The 24,373-nt window shown below is 45.3% G+C and overlaps 1 protein-coding gene across 3 annotated transcripts in view; it reads right to left on the bottom strand.

Annotated features, from left to right (window-relative positions):
• IGSF3 (immunoglobulin superfamily member 3) overlaps window positions 1–19,082 on the bottom strand; it is a 124,096-nt gene extending 105,014 nt beyond the window's left edge. Inside the window, exons 1-2 of one of the 3 annotated variants that reach the window (XM_049879990.1) lie at window positions 18,995–19,082; window positions 17,671–18,317 (exon numbers count right to left, since the gene is read on the bottom strand). In XM_049879990.1, the coding sequence (XP_049735947.1) occupies window positions 17,671–17,713 (43 nt within the window). In that variant the 5' untranslated portion in view covers window positions 17,714–18,317; window positions 18,995–19,082. Of the gene's footprint in view, window positions 1–17,670; window positions 18,318–18,736; window positions 18,901–18,994 lie in introns of those variants that run through there. The other 2 variants (XM_049879989.1, XM_049879991.1) reach the window with 2 other exon arrangements.
• Between the last annotated feature and the right edge of the window lie 5,291 nt (window positions 19,083–24,373).

Here is a 24,373-nt window from a genome sequence, read left to right as displayed (position 1 = left end):
AAAGTCACCAGGCTCAAAATCTGGGAGTCATTTTCCAGTCTTTCCTTTTCCTCAACATTCAACCCACCCTTCTTTCACTAAACTCCACCCCTTCATAACTGAATTATTCCAGTAGCTTAAGCTGGTCACTTGGCTTTTACATTCTTCCCATTCCAACCGACCTGATACATGGCTACCTAATCCTTCCTCCCAAGGTCTGCTTTCATTAGTTTCTCCACCGCTCCAGGACTCACAGTGATTCCCCACTCTATAAATCAGGGGTCAGTAGCTACGCCTGCAACTGGAGGTGCTGCAGACTCTGCCTCTGGAATTAGTCAGGACATAATCTGTTCTCTGGCAGTGCCACGTCCACTCCTACCTGCACAGGTTTGTTCATGCCATGCCCTCTTCTTGGAATGCCCTTCTGCTCTTCCGACGTAAACACTAATCTTACTGCAGGACCCACTCCAAATACAATCTCCTCACTCAAGTCTTTCCCACTAACATACTTACCTCCCTCCTTTCTGACTTACCACAGTGCTAAGCACTGGCTCGGAATACTATGCTTTTCGATGATATTTTGAATTGCGCAGCTTTCTAAGAATAAATCCTATTTTATGCTGTTTGAGCATATAATATATGAGGAGTGTGTAAAGTAGGCTGCCTTCAGCTGGAAGTAGTAGAAAACACTAACTCAACTGGTTTTAACAATGAGGACAAAAAGTACTGAGGTAGAGAGCTGCTAGGTCTTCAGTGACTCAGTAGCCAAGGTCCCCGGTTCTTCACATCTTCTCCCCTCTAACAACCTCAACAGACTTGAGGTAAGACAGCTGCCTCATTTCCAAGAATACAGTGGAAGAAAGGAGCCCTGGTGGTAAAAGTGATTAACAGCTACGGCAAGCTACAGTTGCCAACCAAAAGGTCAGCAGTTCGAATCCACCAGCCACTTACTGGAAACTCTATGGGGCAGTTTAGGGTTGCTACGAGTTGGAACTGACTTGACCTTTGCTATGAGGTGGAAGAAAGAGCTGTTTTTTTCCTTCTGTTTCTATTTAAAGAGGATACATCTTTCCTGGAATCCCCCCACCCCAGGTGGACTTATCACATCTCCTTTGTCAAAACTGTGTTGTACACTCAACATCAAATCACTGGTGAGGGGTATGGACTTCCATTAGTTTAGATCAATCAGCATTTACCCTGGAGCTGGAAGCAAGGTCACCTTTCCTTAAGTCTCGTAGGGCAGGGGTGGGGCCCAAACTAAACTGTGGCTCTGCCTGCAGAAAGCAGAAAAGAATGGCTGTTGTGCAGGCAGGCAACCAGCCGTATCTGCCACAGGCAGGGACCAATGACATGTATCTTGTGTTTTCCCTCCCTGTCACCCCCATCCTGTGCTGGCACATAAGAATGCTCAACAAATAGCTGTGGAATTCAGCTTAACTAGAAATTATCCTGTGGGTGTGAGAAAAGAGTGAGCATTATAACTGGGTGGGACAATGGGACATTTATGCATAGAAGCTGCAAAGAAGGCTATAAAATCTGAACAGATGCACAAACATTTTTAGCAGAGGTCTGGGGAGCTCTGGTCCAAGCCCCAGCCTGGGCTCAGCTCCCAGTTCCACAGTGAGCTGGGCTGCTCCCAGTAGGACCTTCTCCTCGGTTCACCCTTGCCTCCCACAGGCCAGTGGTCTACAGTCCAGCCACAACCCGCCAGGCAGAAGTTCTGGTCCCAGAGGAGGCTCAAGGTCAGGAACATCAGAGCCTGCAGGTAAGTAACTGACCGTAGCATGAGCACACAGAATCTGCTGAATGAGTACATGAGCGTGTGAGCTCTGGGCTGGAAAAGTGTTCCCTTCACTCACCTCCTTCAGCTGTTTGGATGCTTCTCTTCCTCTCCAGGCCACCCTGCTCCTATCCATGCCCCCGCCCCCACCTCAGCTTTCTACATACTCTCTCTGATCCTCTGGGCTACCGACAGGACCTCCGACTGAGGCTGGGAAACGTACCAACCATTGCGTAGAAAACATATTGAACACCAGGCTCTCAAGCCCCACTGATGCCAAATATCTATACTGCACGTCCACAAGTTTTAGCTCTTTGAAGTTTTGGAATTGTTTTTCAAATACCAAGGCTGGCATTTCCTTGGCTAGAGAAAATGGTGTTAAATGCAGCCTGCTGTAGAGCTTCATTGATTACGACATGCATTCGACATTCAATACATATTGACTGAGCAACTATTAGGTCGAACCATGCAACACTGCTGATACTCAATAGTTTCTAACTTACAAAAATGGCAACGTCATACAATTCAACCTAATGCTTACTCTATGCCAGGCAAAAGGCAAGGAGGGGCTTGGAGCACAATGACATACAACACAGACGTAATTCCTAGCCTGATGGAACTTACAGTCTAGTGCACTAAATCATCAATGACAAAAATAATGTCAAGTCTAGCTTCACTACCATACTTCATGTGCATATTTGCTTACTCTTGACTTCTTTGCTAGTCTGTAAGCTACACAAAGATGACAGCTGTGCCACCTCCATATAACACAATGCTGACCACACAGCAGACACACATTAAATATTTGTTACATTTATTAATTCACGTTACAACACACTAGTTAAGATGCCATAACCTACTAGGACATAGGACAGCATGCTCTAATCTACTCTTAGGAGGCCGGGGGATCAGGGGCTTCACTAACTTAAAATTTCTGATATTGCTGGTAAAGTTGTGTTATGTCTTCACAAAACAGGTCTTTATACAGCTTACAAATCACCGGCATACACAGGGTTTCACAGGGACTACTTAAAATACTTCAGAGAACAAACTGTTTTCCAGCACGAGGTAGTATTTCAGCAACCCCATTTACATAAATAATTGGTACAGATAATTGCAAATCATTCATATTTCTCTACGAAAGCGGGCTCCCCCAAGGGTCTTTATTAGGCACTCCATTAGCCTAGCCTGAGTGAGAGTATTTACTTAAAGCAGTAACAGTGAAATCTGTGAAAAATATTTGGTAATTCAGACATTTTACTAATTCAAACTAATCCTCATTAGTCCACGTTGTTAGGGATTTTACCATCGCATAAAGAAAAAGTATCAAAGGCTGCACATAGAATAATAATCTCCAAATTCTCTCGCAGGACATTTTGATAGCCAAAATGGAACCCGAATTAACATCGGAAGGCGGGCGGAAACAGAAAATAAAGAAATAACTTGAAGGGTAACCGTAACCCAATTTAATTCAACAGACGACATATTACATGAATCATGTTCAAATTAAAAGCAATGTATATGAGAGTTTTAGATCATGTACCTCAATCTTTTGATAAATCTGATATAACTTAAAGTAAAATGCTGGTAAACGCCACTGACCAGCAGGCCTCTTATCTATTTTGCAGAATTTCCCTAGGAGCGAGCCCTAGGACACACAGCAGAGGCTTCAATGAGCTTGGGCAGGGTCCCCGTGCGTGTTTGGCCTGTCATTGTTCTCTGCACCAGCACAGAGGTTTAGTCACACACTGGTCACATTCATGGAGCATCCTGAGCTCTCTTGACACAGCAAAGGATCAGCAGGCCCTGGCCCCTTCCTTGCCAAAAGCAGACAAAAACCTGTCGCCAACAAGGAGGACACCCAGCCTCTATAAGGATGCCAAAGTCCTGTCCTGCGCCTTTACAGACCCTTGCAATCTCTGGGATGCAGGCAGGATGATCACTGGCTCGGGGAGATTACGTTCTGAATGTCTCAAGAGATTAGTTACTTAAAAATCCTCCACATGACTTCAGTCAGCCCCATTCCAGATCACAGAGTAAAAGCCTACTTGATGAAGGCGGAATGGCTATACATTTGTGAAAGGGAAAATATGCAGAAGAAAACAGGAGTCAGATTACTGATGGGCACAGCACCAGCTCCAGGATGTCAGGGGCTGCTGAATAAATTATGACAAGGAGGCACATAATCATATATTCACCATAAATACCATAGCCTTCCAGCTCTCATATTTACTGACTTTCCCCCAAAGCAGAGATTGAAGCTGGCCTTACCCTCAAATGAGGCCTGACTCTCCCTGAATTCCAAATATGGGAAATTACAGCTCTTCGGCGGTGGGGGTGAGAATGAGAAGGAAAATGTTTTTATTGCATAATGCTTTAATTAAAGCCAAGCCGACATAACACCCAAGTCTGTTGCTCATTTGCTGTTAAGGGCATTTTCTAGTCCTCCTTCCACTCTCCCTTCATCCCATCCATTAAATTCTTTTCCTCACCTGCAGAATAATTCATCTTTAAAATAAGAGGATTAAACATGCCACCCATAACAATTCTTCCAAAATAAATTCAAGTTTAACCAGAAAACCAGTTGCCACTGAGTCAACTCTGACTCATGGTGACCCCAGGTGTGTCAGACTAGAGCTGTGCTCCATTGGATTTTCAGTGGCTGATTTTCTGGAAGTAGATCACCAGGCCTCTCTTCCAAGGTGCCTCTGGGTAAACTAGAACCGCCAACCTTCTGCACTTGTTCTCGATCTACTTTTTCTTTTTTAGAAGTTCACTGCTGGGGTGAAATGCTCAGAAGAGCTGGATTCTTGGTAAAAATATGAGAAATGAGTTATGGACGCCATTCCTCTCAGCTAAAACCAAAACCAAACCCACTGCCATCGAGTTCAAGCCAACTCATAGCAACCCTATAGGACAGAACAGAACTGCCACATTGGGTTTCCAAGGCTGTAAATCTTTCTTTTTTAATTGCACTTTAGATTAAGATTTACAGAACAAACTAACTTCTCGTTAAACAATTAGTACACATATTGCTTTATGACAATGGTTACCAACCCCACCACATGTCAACACTCTCCCTTCTCAACCAGCTTTCCTGTCTCCTGCCTTCTAGTCCTTGCGCCTGGGCTGATGTGTCTCTTTAGTCTCATTTTGTTTTATGGCTGAAGGGTGAACCTCAGGAGTGACTTCTGTACTGAGCTAAAAGAGTGTCTGGTGGCCATACTCTTGGGGTTTCTCTAGTCTCTGTCAACCCAGTAAGTCTGATCTTTTTTTGTGAGTTAGAATTTTGTTCTACATTTTTCTCCAGCTCTGTCCGGGGACCTCTATTGTGAACCCTGTCAGAGCAGTCAGTCATGGTAGCCAGGCACTATCTAGTCGTACCGGACTCAGTCTAGTGGAGGCCGTGGTAGATGCGATCCATTAGTCTTTGGACTAATCTTTCCCTTGTGTCTTTGGTTTTCTTCATTCTCCCTTGCTCCAGACAAGGTGAGACCGTGGAGTATCTTAGACAGCTGCTCATAAGCTTTTAAGACCCCAGATGCTACTCACCAAAGTAGAACGTAAAACATTTCTTTATAAACTATATTATGCCAACTAAGCTAAATGTTCCCCAAGACCATGGTCCCTACAGACTTCCAAGGCTGTAAATATTTACAGAACCAGACTGCCTCATCTTCCTCCTGAGGAGCAGCTGGTGGATTTGAACCAATGATCTTTCAGTTAGTAGCCAAGCACTTAATCACTGCGCCATCAGGGTTCCCTTTCAGCCAAAGAGGTGCAGAAACACCCAGCAAGCTGCAATCACCCATTCTGACCGAGGTAAGGTGGGAGACCTGTGCAGAAGTGCTCGGAATATGATCTTTGTAACGATATACCAAAAGACAGATTATAAAACTGTTCAGCAAATCACTTTTAAACAGTGTCACAAAGGTGTTGTCTAGTTTTGGGGTGAGCCTAGGATAGGCTAACAAATCCATCTATACAATCACTCCTCTAAAAACCTAACAATCATGTCCGTCTGAGAGGCAGAATTCCCAACAGAAAACCATCTCCAAATCAACACAAAACCACTGCCAAGCAAAACTGACTGGGAAAACCAGGAAGGCCTCTGGGAAGTGTTGCTTGTGGCACAAGCATGGCCCTGCACATAGGCTACTGGAAGCAGCAGCTGCCTGCTTCGGGGCTATGGAGATTTCCAATGGGCATGGTTTACAAGCCTGCCTTGGGCCTGTGGGCCTAGGGACTGCAGGGGCTGGGGTCGGGGGAAGTAGGGGGAGGAGCATCTGGTACTTCTGAGGTCACTTGAGAGTGACAAAAAAGTGAGAAAAGTGCCTATCAGTGCCTTCTACAGGGTAAACCCCAGGTTGGGGAAGGTACCTGATATGCTACAGACCCAGAGAGGCCTAGCCCCCTCTGAGCTGATACAACCACTTCTAGAAAACAGGCCCAACAATGGGGAGAACCCTGAGCTATGTCTACACAGCCCCCTCTTCCTTGGCTTCCTGAGCGGTCACGCTGTAGACTTTGTAGGGAGTTCATAGGAGTCCCTGAGTGGTGCCAACAGTTAACACTCACCGCTAACCAAAGGGCTGGCAGTTCAAATCCACCCAGAGGTGCCTCGAGAGAAAGGACTGGCAATCTACTTTCAAAAAATCAGCCACTGAAAATCCTGTGGAGCAGACTTCTATTATGACAAACATGGAGTCACCAAGAGTCCACAGCACACAGCTGGTTTGGTTTTTTAGGAAGGCAGAGTACCAGGTGAGGGGATGAATCAACCTTACTACCATCACAGCCAACTCCCACACACCCCGATATAAAGGTCCTCAGAAGAAAGTCTCCCATCTGATGCGAAATCTGTGATTTTTCTCTCTTTTGTTCTGGCTTCCCAGAAATTCAGAGCTAAATAAATTCCCAATTCCCGTAGACAGACAACATCCCTAGCTGTTAATAAGGACATTCTACATACCCAGGACTTCAGATATGAAAACTGCCTATTTTCAAGAGAAAGGCTGGACCTCGTTTTACCACCATCTCCTCCGTCTCATTGGCCTTTATTGTCTTGCTCCTAACCATCCTATATCAGAGCAGTCCAGAGAATTTGTAACCAGCCCATGGCTACTAAGGTAGAGTTGAAAACAAAATAAGAAGGAAAGATGTTAATTAACAGCAAAAAAAAAAAAAAAAAAAGACTCACTTGGATAAAATACAGTTCCCTAAAAAAAATTTTTTTAATTTTTTTTTTAATGTCAAAGTGTTTTCAATTCATCTATTTATTAAACATGAAAAAATATATACTGGATGGCTCTTTAAAATGTTCCTCATGATTTTAATTCTGTAGTACTCGGGATAATGGAAGAATGAGCGCATGTAGTAAGCACCCCAATATTTCTCAAATAAATGAATGAAAACCTTTTTAGGAAGAGTTACAAGTAGACTGCAACAGAAAAAAAGCTACCTCCAGTGGTCTCAGAATGGGTAGTAAAGGTCAAACCCCGGGCTGACTATGGTATATGAATCTAACAACCATCCGTCCAAAATAGCAGCTATTTTAAAAATCAGGTCTAAAAGTGAACCATCCAAGAAACCTGCTTTTGCTCCTGGAGTTTTAAAGAAAGTCATACCAGTGACCTTGAGCAGTAACCAAACACTTTGAAATGATCATCTTTTTACAGCAAGAGTTGCTTCCACAAGGCTACTGGAAAAAAAAAATGCTCTTCCTTTGGGTTAAAGTCTTTCTTAAATGTCGAGCTGGTAGCAAGCAACCTTAGATGTTATTCCAGTCCAATTCGTTTTAAATGGAGGGATCATTTGTGAACTGAAAAGGCAGGAAACCTCTTTTTTTTTCCCTAGTCTACGAACAAATAGAACACTTGATTGAATGAGACACAAAACCCAAGACAGTCAATGGGTTTTAAATATGGCTCATTTTAAATCAATAATTTCAAAATAATAACTAAAATAGTGGATAAAATATATATGTACTTAATTTGTCAAACTTACATGTTTTTTGGAGAAAATGCCCCGAATAAACAAGTCAATTTTCCTCATTAAATGCCATTAACAGTGAAGGGTAGTATTTTTATTATGACCCTTGCTCTCCTAATACAGCAAGACAAAATTACTCTGACCTGTTAAGTACTGAATAAGCCTCACTATTCCCAACGATTTCACAAATAATAGCTTCAGCTAGGTATAAAATAACCAAATCTGTTCTAACATGGCCATAAAATTAAGCCTGAAAAAGAAAAGTGAGGTAAATCACCCCTTTCAAACCAAGCTGTTGCAAAATATGTTCTATGTGATTCCATTTATGGGAGAAAACAATTTATATGTGTTTGGGCATACGCCTAGAAATTTATAGAAAAAGGTGTAGGAGAATATATATCTAACTGTAAAGAATATATATCAAATTTAGTAAGGGGTATGAGAGGGGAACTTCCACATTTTACTCTATATTTCTGTGCTGTGTGAATTTTTTACACTAGGACTACATTCACCTGTTACCTCTATCATAATATTGAAATTTAAAAAATAAAGCAAACAAATGCAGTTACCTTCTAAAACTGAAATCAGTATGTCATACCTTATCTGTATATAACACTTTATCCTAAAGCACTTTATTTGCTGATTTAAATAATTACTAATTCAAATCAAATCTTCAGTGAAAATCAAGATTTCCTGATGGACCTGTTGCTCCTAGAAGGTTGTGAAATTTCATTCCCTAAAAGTGTTAGAATAAAAAACGAATAGGTTGGACCTGGTTGCCAAAGGGTAGGTGTGGTCTGACCTGAGGCAAAAGAAGGTTGCTCAACTCCACTGTTCCTCTTCCTATTGAAAGTCTTTCCAGGCTAAGTCAATCAGTCAAGGTCACCAAGGCAACCAATTATGCATTGGGTCATTAAGGAGGCCGTGGTGGTTCAGTGGCAAAATTCTCACCTTCCATGTGGAAAACCAGGGTTCAATTCCCTGCCAATGGCCCTCATGCACAGCCACCGCCTGTCTGTCAGTGGAGGTTTCTGTGTTGCTATGATGCTGAAGCCTTCAGAGGAGCTTCCAGACTAAGACCCACTAAGACAGACTAGGAAGCAAGGCTTGGCAATCTACTTCCAAAAATCAGCCAGTGAAAACCCTCAGAGTCACAAACGGACAAAATGTTGCCCAGCCCTGTGCCATCTCCACGATGGGTTGCCATGAGTTGGGGGCCCACTCGACAGCAGCTAACAACAACAACAATGGGCAAACACCACCTAGGGTACCCACGGTCCCTATGGCTCCCAAAGGGTAGCACTTGGGGTATGAAAGCAGGAGATTCTGAAGACATGCAACAAAGATGCCACTTTCCCTAAGCTCAAGGGGCAGGGCTAAGGTCTCTAAATTAAGTGTGTGCTTTGGTCAGAGGCAACCCAGAGTACAAAAGTAATTTCACTTTGGAGTTGGATTATATTGAGTGTGAGTGGCCATACTGGTTATCCCATAGGAAAAACAGATTAATCACTATTTAATAAATGCTGTCTGTCTGGGAAACAAAAGATTTCAAAATATGGAACTCCTTGGGGGAAGAGGGTTTAATAAAATGGATCCTTCCAAAGTGGAAATAGAAAGCACGTCCTGGGCTGACAACATGGTGCCATAAACATCAATGCCACAGGCATGGGTCAGGGCCCTGCTGAGAGCGGAGGCTGTGTTCTCAGAGGTGGACTCAGAGCAGGAGGTGGCAGGCTGCATTCTGGAGTATAAGAAAACGGTGTTACGAATAAAAACAAAATTAAATACACAACAATAATACCATCTTAAAGGCAAACCTCAGAAACTCTACTACATCAAAGAATCATAATCAGAAAGAATACACAACTAGCATCAGATTCCCTCCCCCCCTCCCCCGCCTTTAAATAAAGGGAAGGCCTAGGGAACTGAAAGTTGGTGGGAAGAGGGCACCACTAAGGGGACCTCTAATTCTTGGAGTTGACGGTTTTGTTAGAATCTATCTGCCCTGATTACACTGATTGTTTCCATGACACACAAAAGCTCCTCCTTTGGTACAGGAACATGCCACCCTTCACTTTCTAGACTCCCCAACTTCAATAACATCTCCCGCCCTTTCTGGCCACTTCTCCCAGCAACACGACTAACAGTTCTTATATGTCTGGAATCCTGTCCACCAGTGGACCTCCAGGATACCTACCTACAGCTTTCTGGTATCTTCCATCTATCGCTGGCCCAAATCCACAGTCCTCACACCAACCCAACTGCTCCAATTTCTATCAACCAGCACCTTCAGGTCCCCGACTCAAGACCCACTGACACTCAGGCTTCTCCACCCCTTTAGAAGTCTTCTCAAAGCAGCCCCGTGTGCTGAGAATACCCTGGAATTCTACCAGGCCATCGCTCTCCTATTACTTAAAAAGTACCCAAAAGTCCAACTCTTCCAGGAATGCTTTCCAGACTGACTACTTGTGAGCTACCCTGCCTTATCCCTCTCTCCTGGACAAAATCAAATGTGCTTTGCCTCTCCCTCTATAAGAGACACATCCTCTGAAAGAATATGTCAGTGTCTGTCCATTTGCAAATTGATTCACCGTTTGCCTTACCACTGGCCTTGGGTTACCATCTCTTAGAGGACAGGAACTGGGGTTGTGTTCAGCAAAGCCTGGGTCACCTCGATGACTGAGAATAGAATATCCAGTAAATTTAATTAGAGGGTTAATCGAGGGTGAGGCAGAAACTTTGCTTCAACTCTTCTTCTTATATAACCTATTATAAAGCTTTTTAAAATACATCTGACCACTTTCCAGCCTGGCTAGAGTTAATATAATTTAATCTTTCATTTGGGATCTTGCAGTGCCCCAGGCTCATCATTTTCTGCTGCTTCTATAATTATAGATGCGGAAGATGTAGAGACTGGGCTGACAATTGCTTGGAAGCTGCTAATTTCTAGAATAAATCCCTGCTACTACATCTTGTGATTTTTTTGCCCTTCTGAAAGTGGAGTTCAAAAATGAAAACAAAGTCCCACTTAATTGGGGATTCCAGTTAAGGGAGGTTCATTGCCATGGTCTTTGTCAAGTGTCTGACACTGTGGCCCACAATTAGTCACTTAATAAAGGGTTCTTGATGAGGGAATTTGGCAACATGTGATTTTCTACAAATACAAGCTTGATTTTGATGCAACCGCTCATTTCTTTGAAAATCAGGGGGGCATTCACACACAGGTGTCCTAAATTTCCTCGAAATAAAAAAATTTAAAAAAGAACCTTTTATAAGGAATAGTTGTGCTGACTTTGAAGCAGCAAAGAAACAGGTGGCCAACTACGGCAACTGAGGATACTCCCAAAGGAACCTAAAAATATTAATTAAGAGGCCGCAGCTCAGGATTCACAGGGCACCCAAGGCCAGGGACTATGGGAAGTCAACAGCTGGAGCTACTGCCTCCAGTTCCCAAGCCTGGGGTCAGTGCAAGTGGTCAGGCTGGCTCTAGGGACCCAGTCTAAGCCCAGGTCCCGAACTCATTAGAAACTAAGCCAGTTCTCTGTGTGCAATATCATCCCACCTGAACTGGGCCTTAAGACTATTGAGAGTCGTTGTCTCCAATCTCTAAAAGGCTGCTCCACAGCCATTAGGGCTGTAAGTTCTCTGCATTACCAGGACCCTCCTGGGAAGAGAATGTCTTCCCACCCAGGCCCTGCCCATTTCTCAAAGTCCAGCCAAGTCCTTTCCCGCAGTGTGTTCTCCAACACCCACTGCCTACAGTGAACTTGACTTTGAATTCTGCAGGGACCTGTGAATAGAATTCAGGAGGTCTGTGCATTTGGACAGAAAAAAGAAATTACATCTTTATTTTCACTAACCTCTAACTGAATTTTAAACATTCCTTTGATGATGAATACAGGCAACCAACATAGCAGCATTTCCAGTACCTGTGACTTTGTCACAACAGAAATCACACAGGCTTTCACATCACATCACAGTTGATGAAAAAAAAAAAAAAAAAACAACTGTTGCCGTCGAGTCAATTCCGACTCATAGCAACCCTACAGGACAGAGCAGAACTGCCCCATTGGGTTTCCAAGGATTCAAAGTCCCGACCTTTCAGTTAGCAGCCGTAGCTCTTAACCACTGCACTACCAGGGCACCAGTTGATGCAAGTACCTCAAAGTATCATTTACACTCGCCACTACTTCAAAATTACAAAAATTTTTAGACCTGTTGTTGTTGTTAGTTGCCACTGAGTTGATTCCAACACATGGCAACCTCATGCTCCACAGGGTTTTCAAGGCTGTGACCTTTCGGAAAGCAGATCGCCTGGCCTGCCTTCTAAGACGTCTCTGGGTAGGTTCAAACTGCCAGCATTTTCAGCCAGTAGTAGAGCACCTTCTTGTTATTTGTGTTATTAAGGAAGCAAATTGCTATATTGCAACTTTTTAAAAACATTTTAATAGCTATATTTCAATATGATTGGTTTCCTCTGTCATTCTATTATGTCATTTTATGTATTTTAAAATGTTATATGCCAAAAGAATGAACAAATCTGTCTTGGAAGAAGGACAACCAGAATGCTCCTTAGCAGCAAGGATGGCAAGACTGCATCTTACATACTTTGGACATGTCAGGAGGGATCAGTCCCTGGAGAAGGACATCATGCTTGGTCCCTGGAGAAGGACATCATGCTTGGTAAAGCACAGAGTCAGCGGAAAAGTGGAAGACCCTCAACGAGATGGACTGACACAGTGGCTGCAACAACGGGCTCAAGCATAACAACAATTGTAAGGATGGTGCAGAACTGGGCAGTGATTTGTTCTGTGGTACACAGGGCTGTTATAAGTTGGAACCGACTGGACGGCACCTAACAACAACAACGAATGCTAAGAAGGGATCCAGAGGCTTCAGACTGTCAAAGGATCCATGGCACAAAAAAAGGTTAAGAACCCCTACTGGTGAAGTGAATAAGAGCTCAGACAAAGGTTTGACTGCTAGGCTCAGTCAATTTCTTGCTCTTTTCCTTTCAACAAAATTACTCAATCTCCCTGATCCTTCAATTTTCTCATCTTGATAAAGGAAAGCAATACATAAACAACACCTACGTCAGGAAATGATTCATTCATCAAAAAATGTACTGAACACCTACTGTGTGACAAGCACGAGACTGAGTTCTAGGGCTACAGGAATGAGCATGACAAATACGGTCGCTAAGCACTTATACAGAAGATGATGCTATACAAAGTATTTAACACAGTGACTGGCACGTAGTAAACACTATAAACACTACAGTATTTACAGCTAAAACCACAACATTGAGTGCTTAACTATATGCTGATTTATGTTGCTTCCCACATAACAACTGTTGGTTTATCTAACTCATGCCTTCCCAACAAGGCTTCTTAGAGGCCAGGGGCTGGGCCTCATACTCACAGAGGGGGCAGCTTGTTAGATGAAAGAACACAAGATTTAGAACCGAATGGTCCTGACTTCCAAACCCTGCTGTGACACTGACTAGCTTTGTGACTACGGCAGAGACCAGTCGTTTTCCCTTAAAATCTGTTCTCTCTTTCCCCTACAATAACAGAACCCCCACAGCCACCAGAATAAGGATAACATTTCCCAGCCTTCCTTGCAGCTAAGTATGGTCACATGACCAAACTGTAGCCAATAGGGATGTAAGCAGAACTGATGTGCACAATTTATAGGGCATGGCCACCCCTTTCTCTCCTCCTTCCTGATGGCTGGGGCTGGTCCATCTTGGACCAGGAGAAGACCTTGGGAATGGAGGATATGCACACGGAACAACAAGATGGGAAGAGTCTGGGTCCCTGACACTATGGATCACCATATTGACCTGCCACAGTAATCTACCTTAGGCAAGTTACTTAACCTCCCTGGACCTCAATTTCACCATCTATAAAAAAGTGATAACACAAGTATCTACTTTGAGGGTTGTTTTGAGGACTGAATCAGATGGGACTTGGTTCACAGTAAGGGTTAGAGTTAGGAGAACTGGTATTAAGATAGTTATTCTCTTGCTGCAATGAAAAATGTAGGAGATTGAGACATCTTAAAACAGCCCCGGATGCTCAGAGGTAGCTCAGTGGTTTCAGATGAAAGGCATGCTAGCTGGTTTAATCCTCCTGGCAGGAGTTCCTTTCTCCAGCACCCTTGTCAAATGGTCCCCAAGGAAGCCAAATGCACTACCTCTGGGTCAAATGTGGGGACAGTCAAGTTTGCGCATCTATGAATCATGAGCCTTATCCTCTTCCTTCAGAATCCTTCTCATGACTGCCCCAAAGCACTACACTTCTCTCCTCTGCCTGTTCCTCTATTCTGCCTTTGATCACCCTAGTCCTGCCTCTGAACTCTCTCCCATCAGTACATCAAAGTTTCTTTCAACCTCTTTTAGAAGCACCATCTCCCCCTCAGAAACCTTCCCTAACTAACTGGGAAGTCAGTAATTGCTTCTGCAGACCCATCCTAGTCAAACTCTACAAATGACCTTCTCTCCAGATGGAGAAGATTGCCAATGATCTCCAGCCACTTACAGGTCCTCCATCTCCTCTATTTTTCACTGCTAACACTTTTAAAGCTATTTCCTCTAGCTGCAACATCAGCACTGGTCTGCGAGGCATTAACTCTTCATGGACTATTTAAAGTTGAAACTTGCTTTATGTGTCTAAAGCTTGTATGCATCCTTCTGAATTTGTCCCTTCCTGTTTGTGAAGATGCAAATCCTATCCTATTTTTCCCAGATTGTTATAATTTTTCCATGTCACCGTCACTCACACGAGCTTCTCCCAGGCACAGCCACAACCACTCTCTTCCTCTCTTCTCATTCCCTCTTTTTACAATCATTCCACATTCACACATGCCCCTGCTCTTTCTCTCCTATCTCCCAAGCCTCTGGTTCCACTACATTCTCACAGTGGAGACTTCACTATCTTTATGGCTCAGTTAGGCCCAGGGTAGGATGGCTTTAGAATTGGAACAAGGGTTGCGTGGGTAGCCAATGGCTCCTGCGTTGGGTGAGTCACCCAGGGCTGCAACACAAGGAAGTAAGACACAGTGGTCAAGAGGGCAGGTACGAAGCCATGGAGCTTCAGCAAGACAGAGACTGGAGCAAAGATCAGTATGCAGACAGGCAGAAAAAGGAATCTGACCCAAATCCTAGACACTGGCAAAGCAAGGAGCAGAAAAGCACAGCTCTAATGATGTCAACAGGGTTGCAGGCGTCTCGGAAATCTACCCCGCGTAACTCCGCACATAACTGTCACAGGGTTTTCTAACTCAAACTGTCAGTTTTACAGGCCACCACTTGTATCACTCTCAATTTGCAGAGCACTTAGCCTTATCCAACTTTTTACAAAAAAAATTTTATTCCAGGGATGTGACTCACAGGGACATAAAACCTTGGGATTCTTTCCTATTGTAAATTCACTCATTAAATACATTGCCCTCAAGTCGATTCCAACTCACAGTGACCCTATTGGACCCACAGAGTTTCCAAGAAGCGCCTGGTAGATTCGAACTGCCTGCCTTTTGGTTAGCAGCGGTAGCACTTAACCACTATGCCACCACATCACACATTAATTGACATTACACAGCAAGAATGCCAGCGCGTGAATCAGACCATGCCAAACTGCAAGCAGGGAACAAGACCGCAACATGGGTGCCATTCCCTCCCCAAACACCCTCTGCTTCTCCGAGGTTAAGAAAGGAATAGCAGGCTCTCCCTCCCCCAACCCCATCCTAAGAGCCATCAGGTGATGAGAAAAAATGAGGTTCCAGGAGTAGGCCCTCAAATCAGGTGGAGATGAATATGCACATCCACAAGCCCAAACCTTCTCCCTTCACCCACATCTGGACTTCTGCCACTGTTTCCCTTCAAGGCCACTCTGACCCTCATTTTCCTCCATGACACCTGTTTATACATGAGGGGGGAGGGGAGGGTGACACCTGGTGCCAGACCTGAGCTCTTCGTCCTATAGTGGCTCAAAGGATGAACAGCAGGGGGACCAGCAGCCAGCCTTACATTTCTTGAACAGCCAGAAGAAACAAAAGGCACAAATGTCACAATTTCCTTGCTCTCCTATTGGCGGTTCCTTCTCCTGCCCTCAGCCCCACCCTTTCACTCAACCCTCTTTCCCGCCTTAACCACACACTCCACCCCACATCCAAACCTCCCCAGGGCTTCCCTTGTTTGTGTCCTCTTATCCCACATGAATCACTAATGACTGATTCAAATCCAGACAGTAAGTGAGTAACATACACCGTATAACAAATACCAATACTGTAGTTAGGGACTGGTGAATGGAGTGCTACCTGCCTTCTTGATGACTGTGTCTGAGCATACAGGAGACATGGAGACAACGGCCTACATCCCACCCACACCCGGCCAGAAGACTGAATACACTTACTGCCAGGCTGGTGTATGTGTGGGAGGGGGGTTGGCACTACTGACCCCACTCACAGGCTCTCAGACTCAACTACACATTGGAATTACCAGGGAGACCTAACAGACTGATCCTTGGGTCCCTCCTCCTGGAGAGTATGATTTAATTTAATTGTTGCTCAGAAACCAGGATTTTTAAAGGCTCTCCCAGTGATTTCAATGTGCACCCACATTTCAGAACCACTGAATTAACATATTTACTATGTTTCAGACATTATTCAAGGCAGTCGAAATGTTTACAACCTTATATCCCTTGTCACAACAGCCCCTGGAGGTATCATCCCATTTAATTGAGACTCTGACCTCAATCATGGTGAGGTTGAGATTTGAACCCAGGTCCTGTAAGTCCGAAGTGCATTCTCTTTCCATTCACCTGTTAACTCTTGCAAGGGGGTAGGCAATGCATAAAAGCAACCTCTGCTGCCCACAGATCACAAATAAACCCTGTAAATGCAAGACACCTAGATTTGGAGATGCAAAAACCACTGGCAGCAGCGATGACACCTTCTTAATTCAGAGGACCAAGTCATATGGGGTGTGCTCACGTGTGAGGTTTGGGGAGACAGGGAGATAGAATTCATCTGATCCCAGGTGGGAAGTGTATCCAAGACGTGAGATGTGTTCTAAGATACCACACTTAAGTTGGCACTCAATGACACAAGACGTATTTTGGATTTTGAGAATGGATGAGTGTTGGAATGAGGGGCCTCTTTGATGGGGAGGGAATCCTTAAGAGAAGTGACAAGGGTTCACCTCTTGGGGCCACAGTTTCCTCTTCCCTCTCTAAGCATTCTGACCTTCTGTGGGGGCACAAAACCCAATCCTAACAAATCTCCTAGCAGGCAGTCTCTCTTCTTTCCAGAATATGATCTAAGTTTGTTTTGTTTTGTGTGTGTGTGTGTGTGTGTGTGTGTGTGTGTGTGTGTGTGTGTGTGTGTGCATATGACTAGTACCTTCAAGCATATTTAGTCTACAGGCCACTTACACAGGGCAAGGCATTCCTTCAACTCACTATTCTACCCATTCCCACTTTCCTCTCAAAAAAAAGTCACCATTATAACCACCAAACCAGCTTTCCCAGCAGTCGGAACAATGTTGGCACTTTCTATTAGGAATGAATGTGGGCCAATACACAAATGAAGACACTGGAGCATCCATGCTTGTAATACTACAAGACGAGCCCACAACCCACAGGGGGTCCCTAAATCAGGGACTTGTAGATGGGTGACCTCACACCCCAAGGCACCAGACAGAGACACTGTAAGAACAGCAAATGTTCCCTTTTAAAGACAACAAGCAACATGGCACCATTCCTCCTAGAGGACCCCTGGGTACTCTCTTCCAACACACACTGGCTGCCTCCTGGTGTCCCCTAAAGCCTGGTGTTGATGGGAAAGAACCACAAGGAATTACAGGAACTAACACAGGTTAAACTTCCACATCGATCGCACTGATAAGCTGATCCACTTACCCAGCACCGCCAGACAGCTCAGCACTGGGAAAAAGCACTTCATGTCAGCAGCTGAGAGAAGACACAACACAGGGCGCTTCCTCTTCTCCCAACACTTAATCTCTCATTTCTGGCAATCCACTTATAGCTCCAGAGGAAGGTTCTGGATACAGAATTGAACTCAGAAAAGGAGGGCAGGTTAAAGAGAAGAGATCAGCAGGAGGGGACTGGGGGTGGCATGTGTCTAACTCCCCTACGGTAAAAGGAGGGTCCACACCAATTCTGAAGGTGCTCCAGGCTTCTGCCACATCGTGCGCCTTGCTGGAATTGTAGATTTGTGAAGGATTAATCCTCAAGGAAAACGGAAAAAAGTCTGAGAAAATCCTTTCATCCCCTGATTATACAGAAACGTCCTTGGCTTCCCAGTGAAGGTGTCTGTAATCTTCCTCACTCAGATTCCCCAAAGGGAACAGGGCAGGTTTTGTCAAAACCTATGAGAGCCAAATCAACCTAGTGGGCATCCACTGTTTGGGTTTCTTCATCAAAAAGTCCGCCTTCATTCATGGTGGTAGGTCACCGAGCTGCCACCTGCCCCACACCTGCCCAGGACACACGAAGCAAGTTGGTGCTTGGCAGCCTTGAAGAGATCCCACAATGCCAGCAGATTTCTAAAACAAACACACAGAGATTTATCAAAGGCAAACACAACCGCTGCAAAACCTAGAGGGCAGAACGCTGGGCTGGTCCGGACACCTGGGTCCTGTACCTGGGCAAGGCCAGTCAACCTTCGCTTTCTGACCTTGGGTAAATCTTTACATTGCCCTGCGCCTCAGTTTCCCTTCCCAGAGCAGGACAACTGTGGGAAGCCCGATTGTTCCTGGAATACTTTCACGAAATGCTTCACTCCTGGGAACCCCCTTTGCCTCCTGCTGAGCCCCGGAGCCGCGGGTAGCCCCATCCTCTGCGGGGGCAAATTGAGAAAGGGCTCCGAGCTGGGGCCGGGACTCCCGGGTTCCACCCCGGCCCCCGCCCCAAACGTGGGCACTCTGCGCGCGCCGCGTCCCAGGTGGCCCCGCTATTGTTTTACCTTCCCGGGTGTTTATTTTTCGCTGACTGGAAAGAAAGGAGACCGGGTGAGAAAGAGAGCAGGGGCTCCGCTTTCCGCTGCCGCTGCGCATTCACCGCGCTCCCGACCGAGCAGAGGAGGGGTCTCGGGCCCGACCCCGAGCGTAGCCGGCGCCGGGCCCGCAGCCGTCGCCCCTCCCTACTTCCCCCCACAAGCTCCCGGATCCCCCTCGTCACCGCCCCCTCACCGGCACCGCCCGCGGCCGCCCAGCACACTGACCTCGCCCCCAGCCCTCTCCCTCCGCGCGTCCGTGCGTCCGTCCGTCCGTCTGGGCGCACGCCTCTGGGGACGCGCCGCTTCCTCCCTCGCCTCCCGTAACAGCACCAGCAGCCGCGCTCCGGCCCCTCCCGAGTCCCCGCCCCCTCCAGCTCCAACCCGGCCTGCTGCACCCAGGCGAGCCGAGCTCCGGGCGGGGGCGGTGGCCACGGCAAGCGGCCCCGCCCCCGGCCCCGCCCCTCCCCACCGCGCTCGGCCGCCGCCGCGGGTCAGTCCGGGGCCTGGCCCGGCGCGCGGGGCAGCCGTCGTCGCGCTCCGCCCGCACCTGCCCGTGCCAAGGGGGACCCGAGGACCTGGGCAGCCCTGAAAGTTAATCAGAGGGCCTCAGACTCGGGGGCCGCCAGCGAGGTGTATCGGTTCTTCCCAAAGCCCCGCACAGGACACCCCTGCGCCCCAGCCTAGAAAAGGACTGCACGAGAGCGCGTCCTATCTCGGAAAACACACACTAAGCCCTTTTCAGGAGACTTGAATCTGTTCATGTAGTGGAACCCATATTGCCCTTCACTTTAGGATAGAATTCGCTAGAAGTCGAGAGCATGGACTCTGGAAACAGCCTGGGTTCTAACCCCCATTCCTCCTGTTACTAGCTGCGGACCTTGGCTGAGTTACTTAACCTCTCCGCGCCTCGGTTTCTCCATCTGTTCAGTTGGGAAATCAATCTATTTAATAGGGTTATGGGAAACCCTGGTGGCATAGTGGTTAAGTGCTATGGCTGCTAACCAAAGGGTTGGCAGTTCGAATCCGCTAGGCCCTCCTTGGAAACTCTATGGGGCGGTTCTACTCTGTCTTATAGGGTCGCTATGCGTCGGAATCGACTCGGCAGCACTGGGCTTGGCTTTGGATTAATAGGGTTATGTGAGATGCCCATGACATACTTGCAAAGCGCTTAGAATGGTGCCTGACAGACACATTGTAAACAGTGAGTGTAAGCTATTAGTATTTTATGAGGACCCGTGCCATACAAGCTAACCCACTGCTGTCAAGTGGATTCCGACTCATAGCGACCCTAAAGGACAGAGTAGAACTGCCCCATAGGGCTTCCAAGGCTGTAATCTTCACGGAAGCAGAATGCCACATCTTTCTCCTGCACAGCGGCTGTGGGTTCAAACCTCTGACCATTAGGTTAACAACCAAGCGCTTCATCACTGCACCACCGGGGCTCCTTCCCATATAAGCTAGTGCATTTTAATTCATTCAGTGTTATTGAACGTGTAATGTACTAGGTAGACAACCTGCCAGGCCCTGGGGACGCAAGGGAACCGAGACAGAATGAGACAGTTCTGCTGCGGCAGAAGTTGCAGTCTAGTGGAAGGACAGACAACAACAGGCAGGACAGGAAAAGTACAGAGGGTGGAGGAAGTACACGCAAAAGGTCTAACCCCGTGCTATGGGGGTGGTGGGCACGGAAGGGTGGAAGGGGTTTTGGTCAGGACAGGTCCAGTCAGGGAAGGCTCCTTAGTGGAAATGAAAACTAGGTAGAATTCAAAGGAGAAGAAGGAGTCACAGGCCCTGGAGACAGCAAAGGTCCAGAGGGTAGAGAGAGGGTGGCCCAGTTTGAGGACTGGAAATCTCTGTTGGGCCAAAACTAGACTGTAAGAAATGAGTGGCAAGAAATGAGCCCAGAGAAGAAAGCAGGTACTAGAACCTGGACAGCTTCATATGGTGTATTAAATGGTTTGGACTGGAGCCCTGAAGGTTTTGAGTAAGGGAGTATGATTATCAGATGTACATTTTAGGACAACTGTTCTGGCCTAAGTGTAGGGGATGGGTGGGAGGAAAGTTCTACAGGAGGCTGGAGGGTGCCTCTGAAAATCCAGAGGAGAAATGATGGTGGCCAGGACCACAGAAGTGGCAATGAGGAGGGAGAGGAGCTGGTAGGTCTTCTTGATGTCTGGAGCTGAGGGTGAGGAAAGGAGCAGAGAATCCAGTTGCAGCCTCAACAGCTGAGATCAGGATACAGCAGATAAGGTTGGAGGAGTTGAGACATCCATGAACCACCCAAGTGAGGATGTCCGAATTGCAACTGGAGGGTTTGAGTTCAGAATTCAGAGAGGAGTTGTGGGTTTGTAAGGTGTTTTTCATCCCATTGGGTAGTATGACAGTGCAAGCAAAATATTGGTAATTCACTTACTTAAAAAAAACAACCTCTCAGTGTGCAGAACAATGAAGAAATGCAAAGATAACTAGGGAGTCTTACTTGTCCTTGCCCCACCTGATAGACTAAGTTCCGTGAGGGCAGGGTCTGCACTTTAATTGTCATTTATCCCAAACACCTCTTGGCATTGTGGCCTGTATATAGTAGTTGCACTATAAATACTTCCATTGAATTGAATTGTATTAAATATTCAGCACATATTTAAATTAGTGTATTGAAATACCTCTTCTTATGCCTTAAATATTGCCTCTTTCCTCCCAGGACAACTCTGACTCTGGCATCTTTCACTTCTCCCTGTCTGCTTGATTCGTTCATTTACTTATTGAACATTTACTGTGTGCCAATAAAAGTCCCTGCTCTTGTGGAGCTTATATTCTAGTGGGAAACAAAGACAATGAAACATATAAATGTATAGCATAATATGACACATGTTCTGAAGAAAACTAAACAGGCTAAGGGAATAGATCGTGTGTATGTGGTGGTGGTGAGAATTCTGTTCTAGGTCGAGTGGCCAGGGAAGATCTGTCAAAGGGAATGACATTTGAGGAAAGACCTGATTAAAGGGAGGGAGTTTTGGAGATTTCTGAAGGAAGAGCATTACAGGCTTAGGCGACAGCAAGTTCAAAGCCCGTTAATATTCTCAGAGAATAAAAAGCATGTTAGTCTGTTTGAAACAGCATGAGAGGTAAGAAGAGAGAGCAATGTGATCTAAAAGGTCACCAGAGATCAAAACCTGTTGGACCTTATAGGTCAGGCAAGCAGTTTGGATGGTGCTGACTACCAGGGGAGAATAGTTTGTTGGAGGTAGGAGTTGAGGAGGGACACTGATTAGGAAGCATTTGCAGATATCCAGGTAAGATGGTAGGGGTTGGACTAGGGTGGTAGATATGCAGTTGGGAGAAGTGAGTAGAGCCTGGAAGTATTTTGAATGTAAGTTCAATGGAATTTTCTCAAGAACTGGGTATACAGGGGGAGAAAAAGAAGAGAGTCAAGGAATCTTCCAGAAGATCCACTTCATTCCACTTGGGGATAAGCTCTCTGACCCGACTAAGCTGCCCAAGCACTTCTCCATGAGCACACGCTCAAGGGTTCACTCCCTAAACCTCTGCCTGCGTCGCATCCTCTATCCTTGAACCCCTCCCACCAGTTATTTCTTCTCAGTTCTTCCCTTGTGTCTTAGTTATCTAGGGCTGCTATAACAAAAATCCCACAAGTGGATGGCTTTAACAAAGAGAAATTTATTCTCTCATAATTTAGGAGGCTAGAAATCCAAATTCAGGGTGCCAGCTCTAAGAGCAGGCTTTCTTTTTCTGTCAGTTCTGGGGGAAGGTCCTTGTCATCAATCTTCTCTTGGTGAAGGAGCTTCTCAGCGAAGGAACCTTGGGTCCAAAGGATGTGCTCTGCTCCCAGTGTTGCTTTCTTGGTGGTATGAGGTCTCCCTGTCTCTCTGCTTACTTCTCTTTTTTATATCTCAAAAGAGATTGGTTTATGACACAGTCTAAACTTGTAGATTGAGTCCCGTCTCATTAACATAACTGCCTCTAATTCCACCTCATTAACATCACAAAGGTAGGATTTACAACACATAGGAAAATCACATCAGATGACAAAATGGTGGATAATCACACGATCCTGGGAATCATGGCCTAGCCAAGTTGACACACATTTGGCCGGGGGCGGGGGGGGAACACAATTCAATCCATAACACTTTCTCAGTTTATCTCACCTCCTACCACCTAGACTCCTTGAATCTTTCTGGATGATCTTTCAACCCTTGACTTCCAACACCACCCCCAGATATCTTACAGCTGATTCTCAGTTTAGTGCTCTTTATCATTTCCACATTTATAAAACATCTAAGATAGGCAAAGAACAGTGATAACTGTTGGGCGGGGAGAAAAAAGTACAATTAAGAGAACGCCTCGCCCTCCAGACATAAAAATGATTAAATGAAATAAGTGCTGAACACTGGCCATTATGGTGGCCCCTTAAGGAAATCAGCAGCAGACAGAGAACTGAATTGGAAAGAGGAATCATACGGGAAAGAGAGGCATCAAAGGAGAGGCAGGAACAGAAGCCCCCAATCAGCAAATATGCCTGGAGCCCTGGCTGAACATTAGCAACATGCTTCAAAAATTTACATTTGAATTTCTAAGCTTCTCCTAGATTGACCTAGAACGAAGTAGACATTTTGGACATTTCGGAAGATTCCTCAATCTTCTCCATTCCCATTGAGTCAATTTTGACTCATAGCAATCCTAAAGGACAGAGTAGAATTGCCCTATGTGGTTTCCAAGGCTGTAACCTTTACAGAAGCAGAATGCCACATCTTTCGCCTGCAGAGTAGCTGGTGGGTTCGAACCAGTGACCTTTTGGTTAGCAGCCTAGCACTTAACTACTACATCATCAGGGCTCCTGAATCTTCTGCATGAGTAGGTTAAACTGAAAAACAAAAAAAACCGTTGCCATTGAGTCAATTCCAACTCATAGTGACCCTACGAGGCAGAGTAAAACTACTTCATAGTGTTTCCAAGGAGCGGCTGGTGGATTCAAACTACCACCCTTTTGGTTAGTAGCCAAGCTCTTAACCACTGCACCAACTCAGAAGCCTACAAAGGCCAAGCTGAAGCACAGCAGTGGGGAATGCTGGAGCTTGGGGCGGGTGAGAGAGCACAGCTGACGAAGCTTCAGTCAACTATCACCTGATTTTCCTACTTTTCAAGAGAAGCAGGAAATCCAGATTTTTGTTTGAATTCTTCCAAATTTCACTCAATGGAAACTAGTGTTTGAAGATAAATTTAATAACATTTGAAAATAATATAATAAAATGTAATAAAAATATAAAAATAGATTTAGTAAAATTAAACTAACGCTTAAAATAGCTCATTTAATAATTTGATAAAATCTAAAAATAATTTAATAAAAGTAAAAATATAAAAATAAATTAAACTATTTAATTAAAAAAAGAACAACAACAAGAAAAAAACTGTGAGGTTCAACAAAAAAATTGTGAATAGGGTATATCCAAGTGATTCTATCAGTGTGACGTCTCTAATATAAAACCATGAGTGGCATAAAAGTCCATTTTTTTTAAAGAGGGAAAAGGGAGAGTGTTCGCCAAGTTCTCCATTGTCAACTGAAAGAAAGTTGAGGGCAAGTCATTTTGT

The sequence above is a fragment of the Elephas maximus genome, chromosome 3 (assembly GCF_024166365.1).
Source record: "Elephas maximus indicus isolate mEleMax1 chromosome 3, mEleMax1 primary haplotype, whole genome shotgun sequence".
Classification (NCBI taxonomy): domain Eukaryota; kingdom Metazoa; phylum Chordata; class Mammalia; order Proboscidea; family Elephantidae; genus Elephas; species Elephas maximus.
Note: the sequence above shows the minus strand (reverse complement) of the source record. Positions and strands in the feature narration are given on the sequence as shown.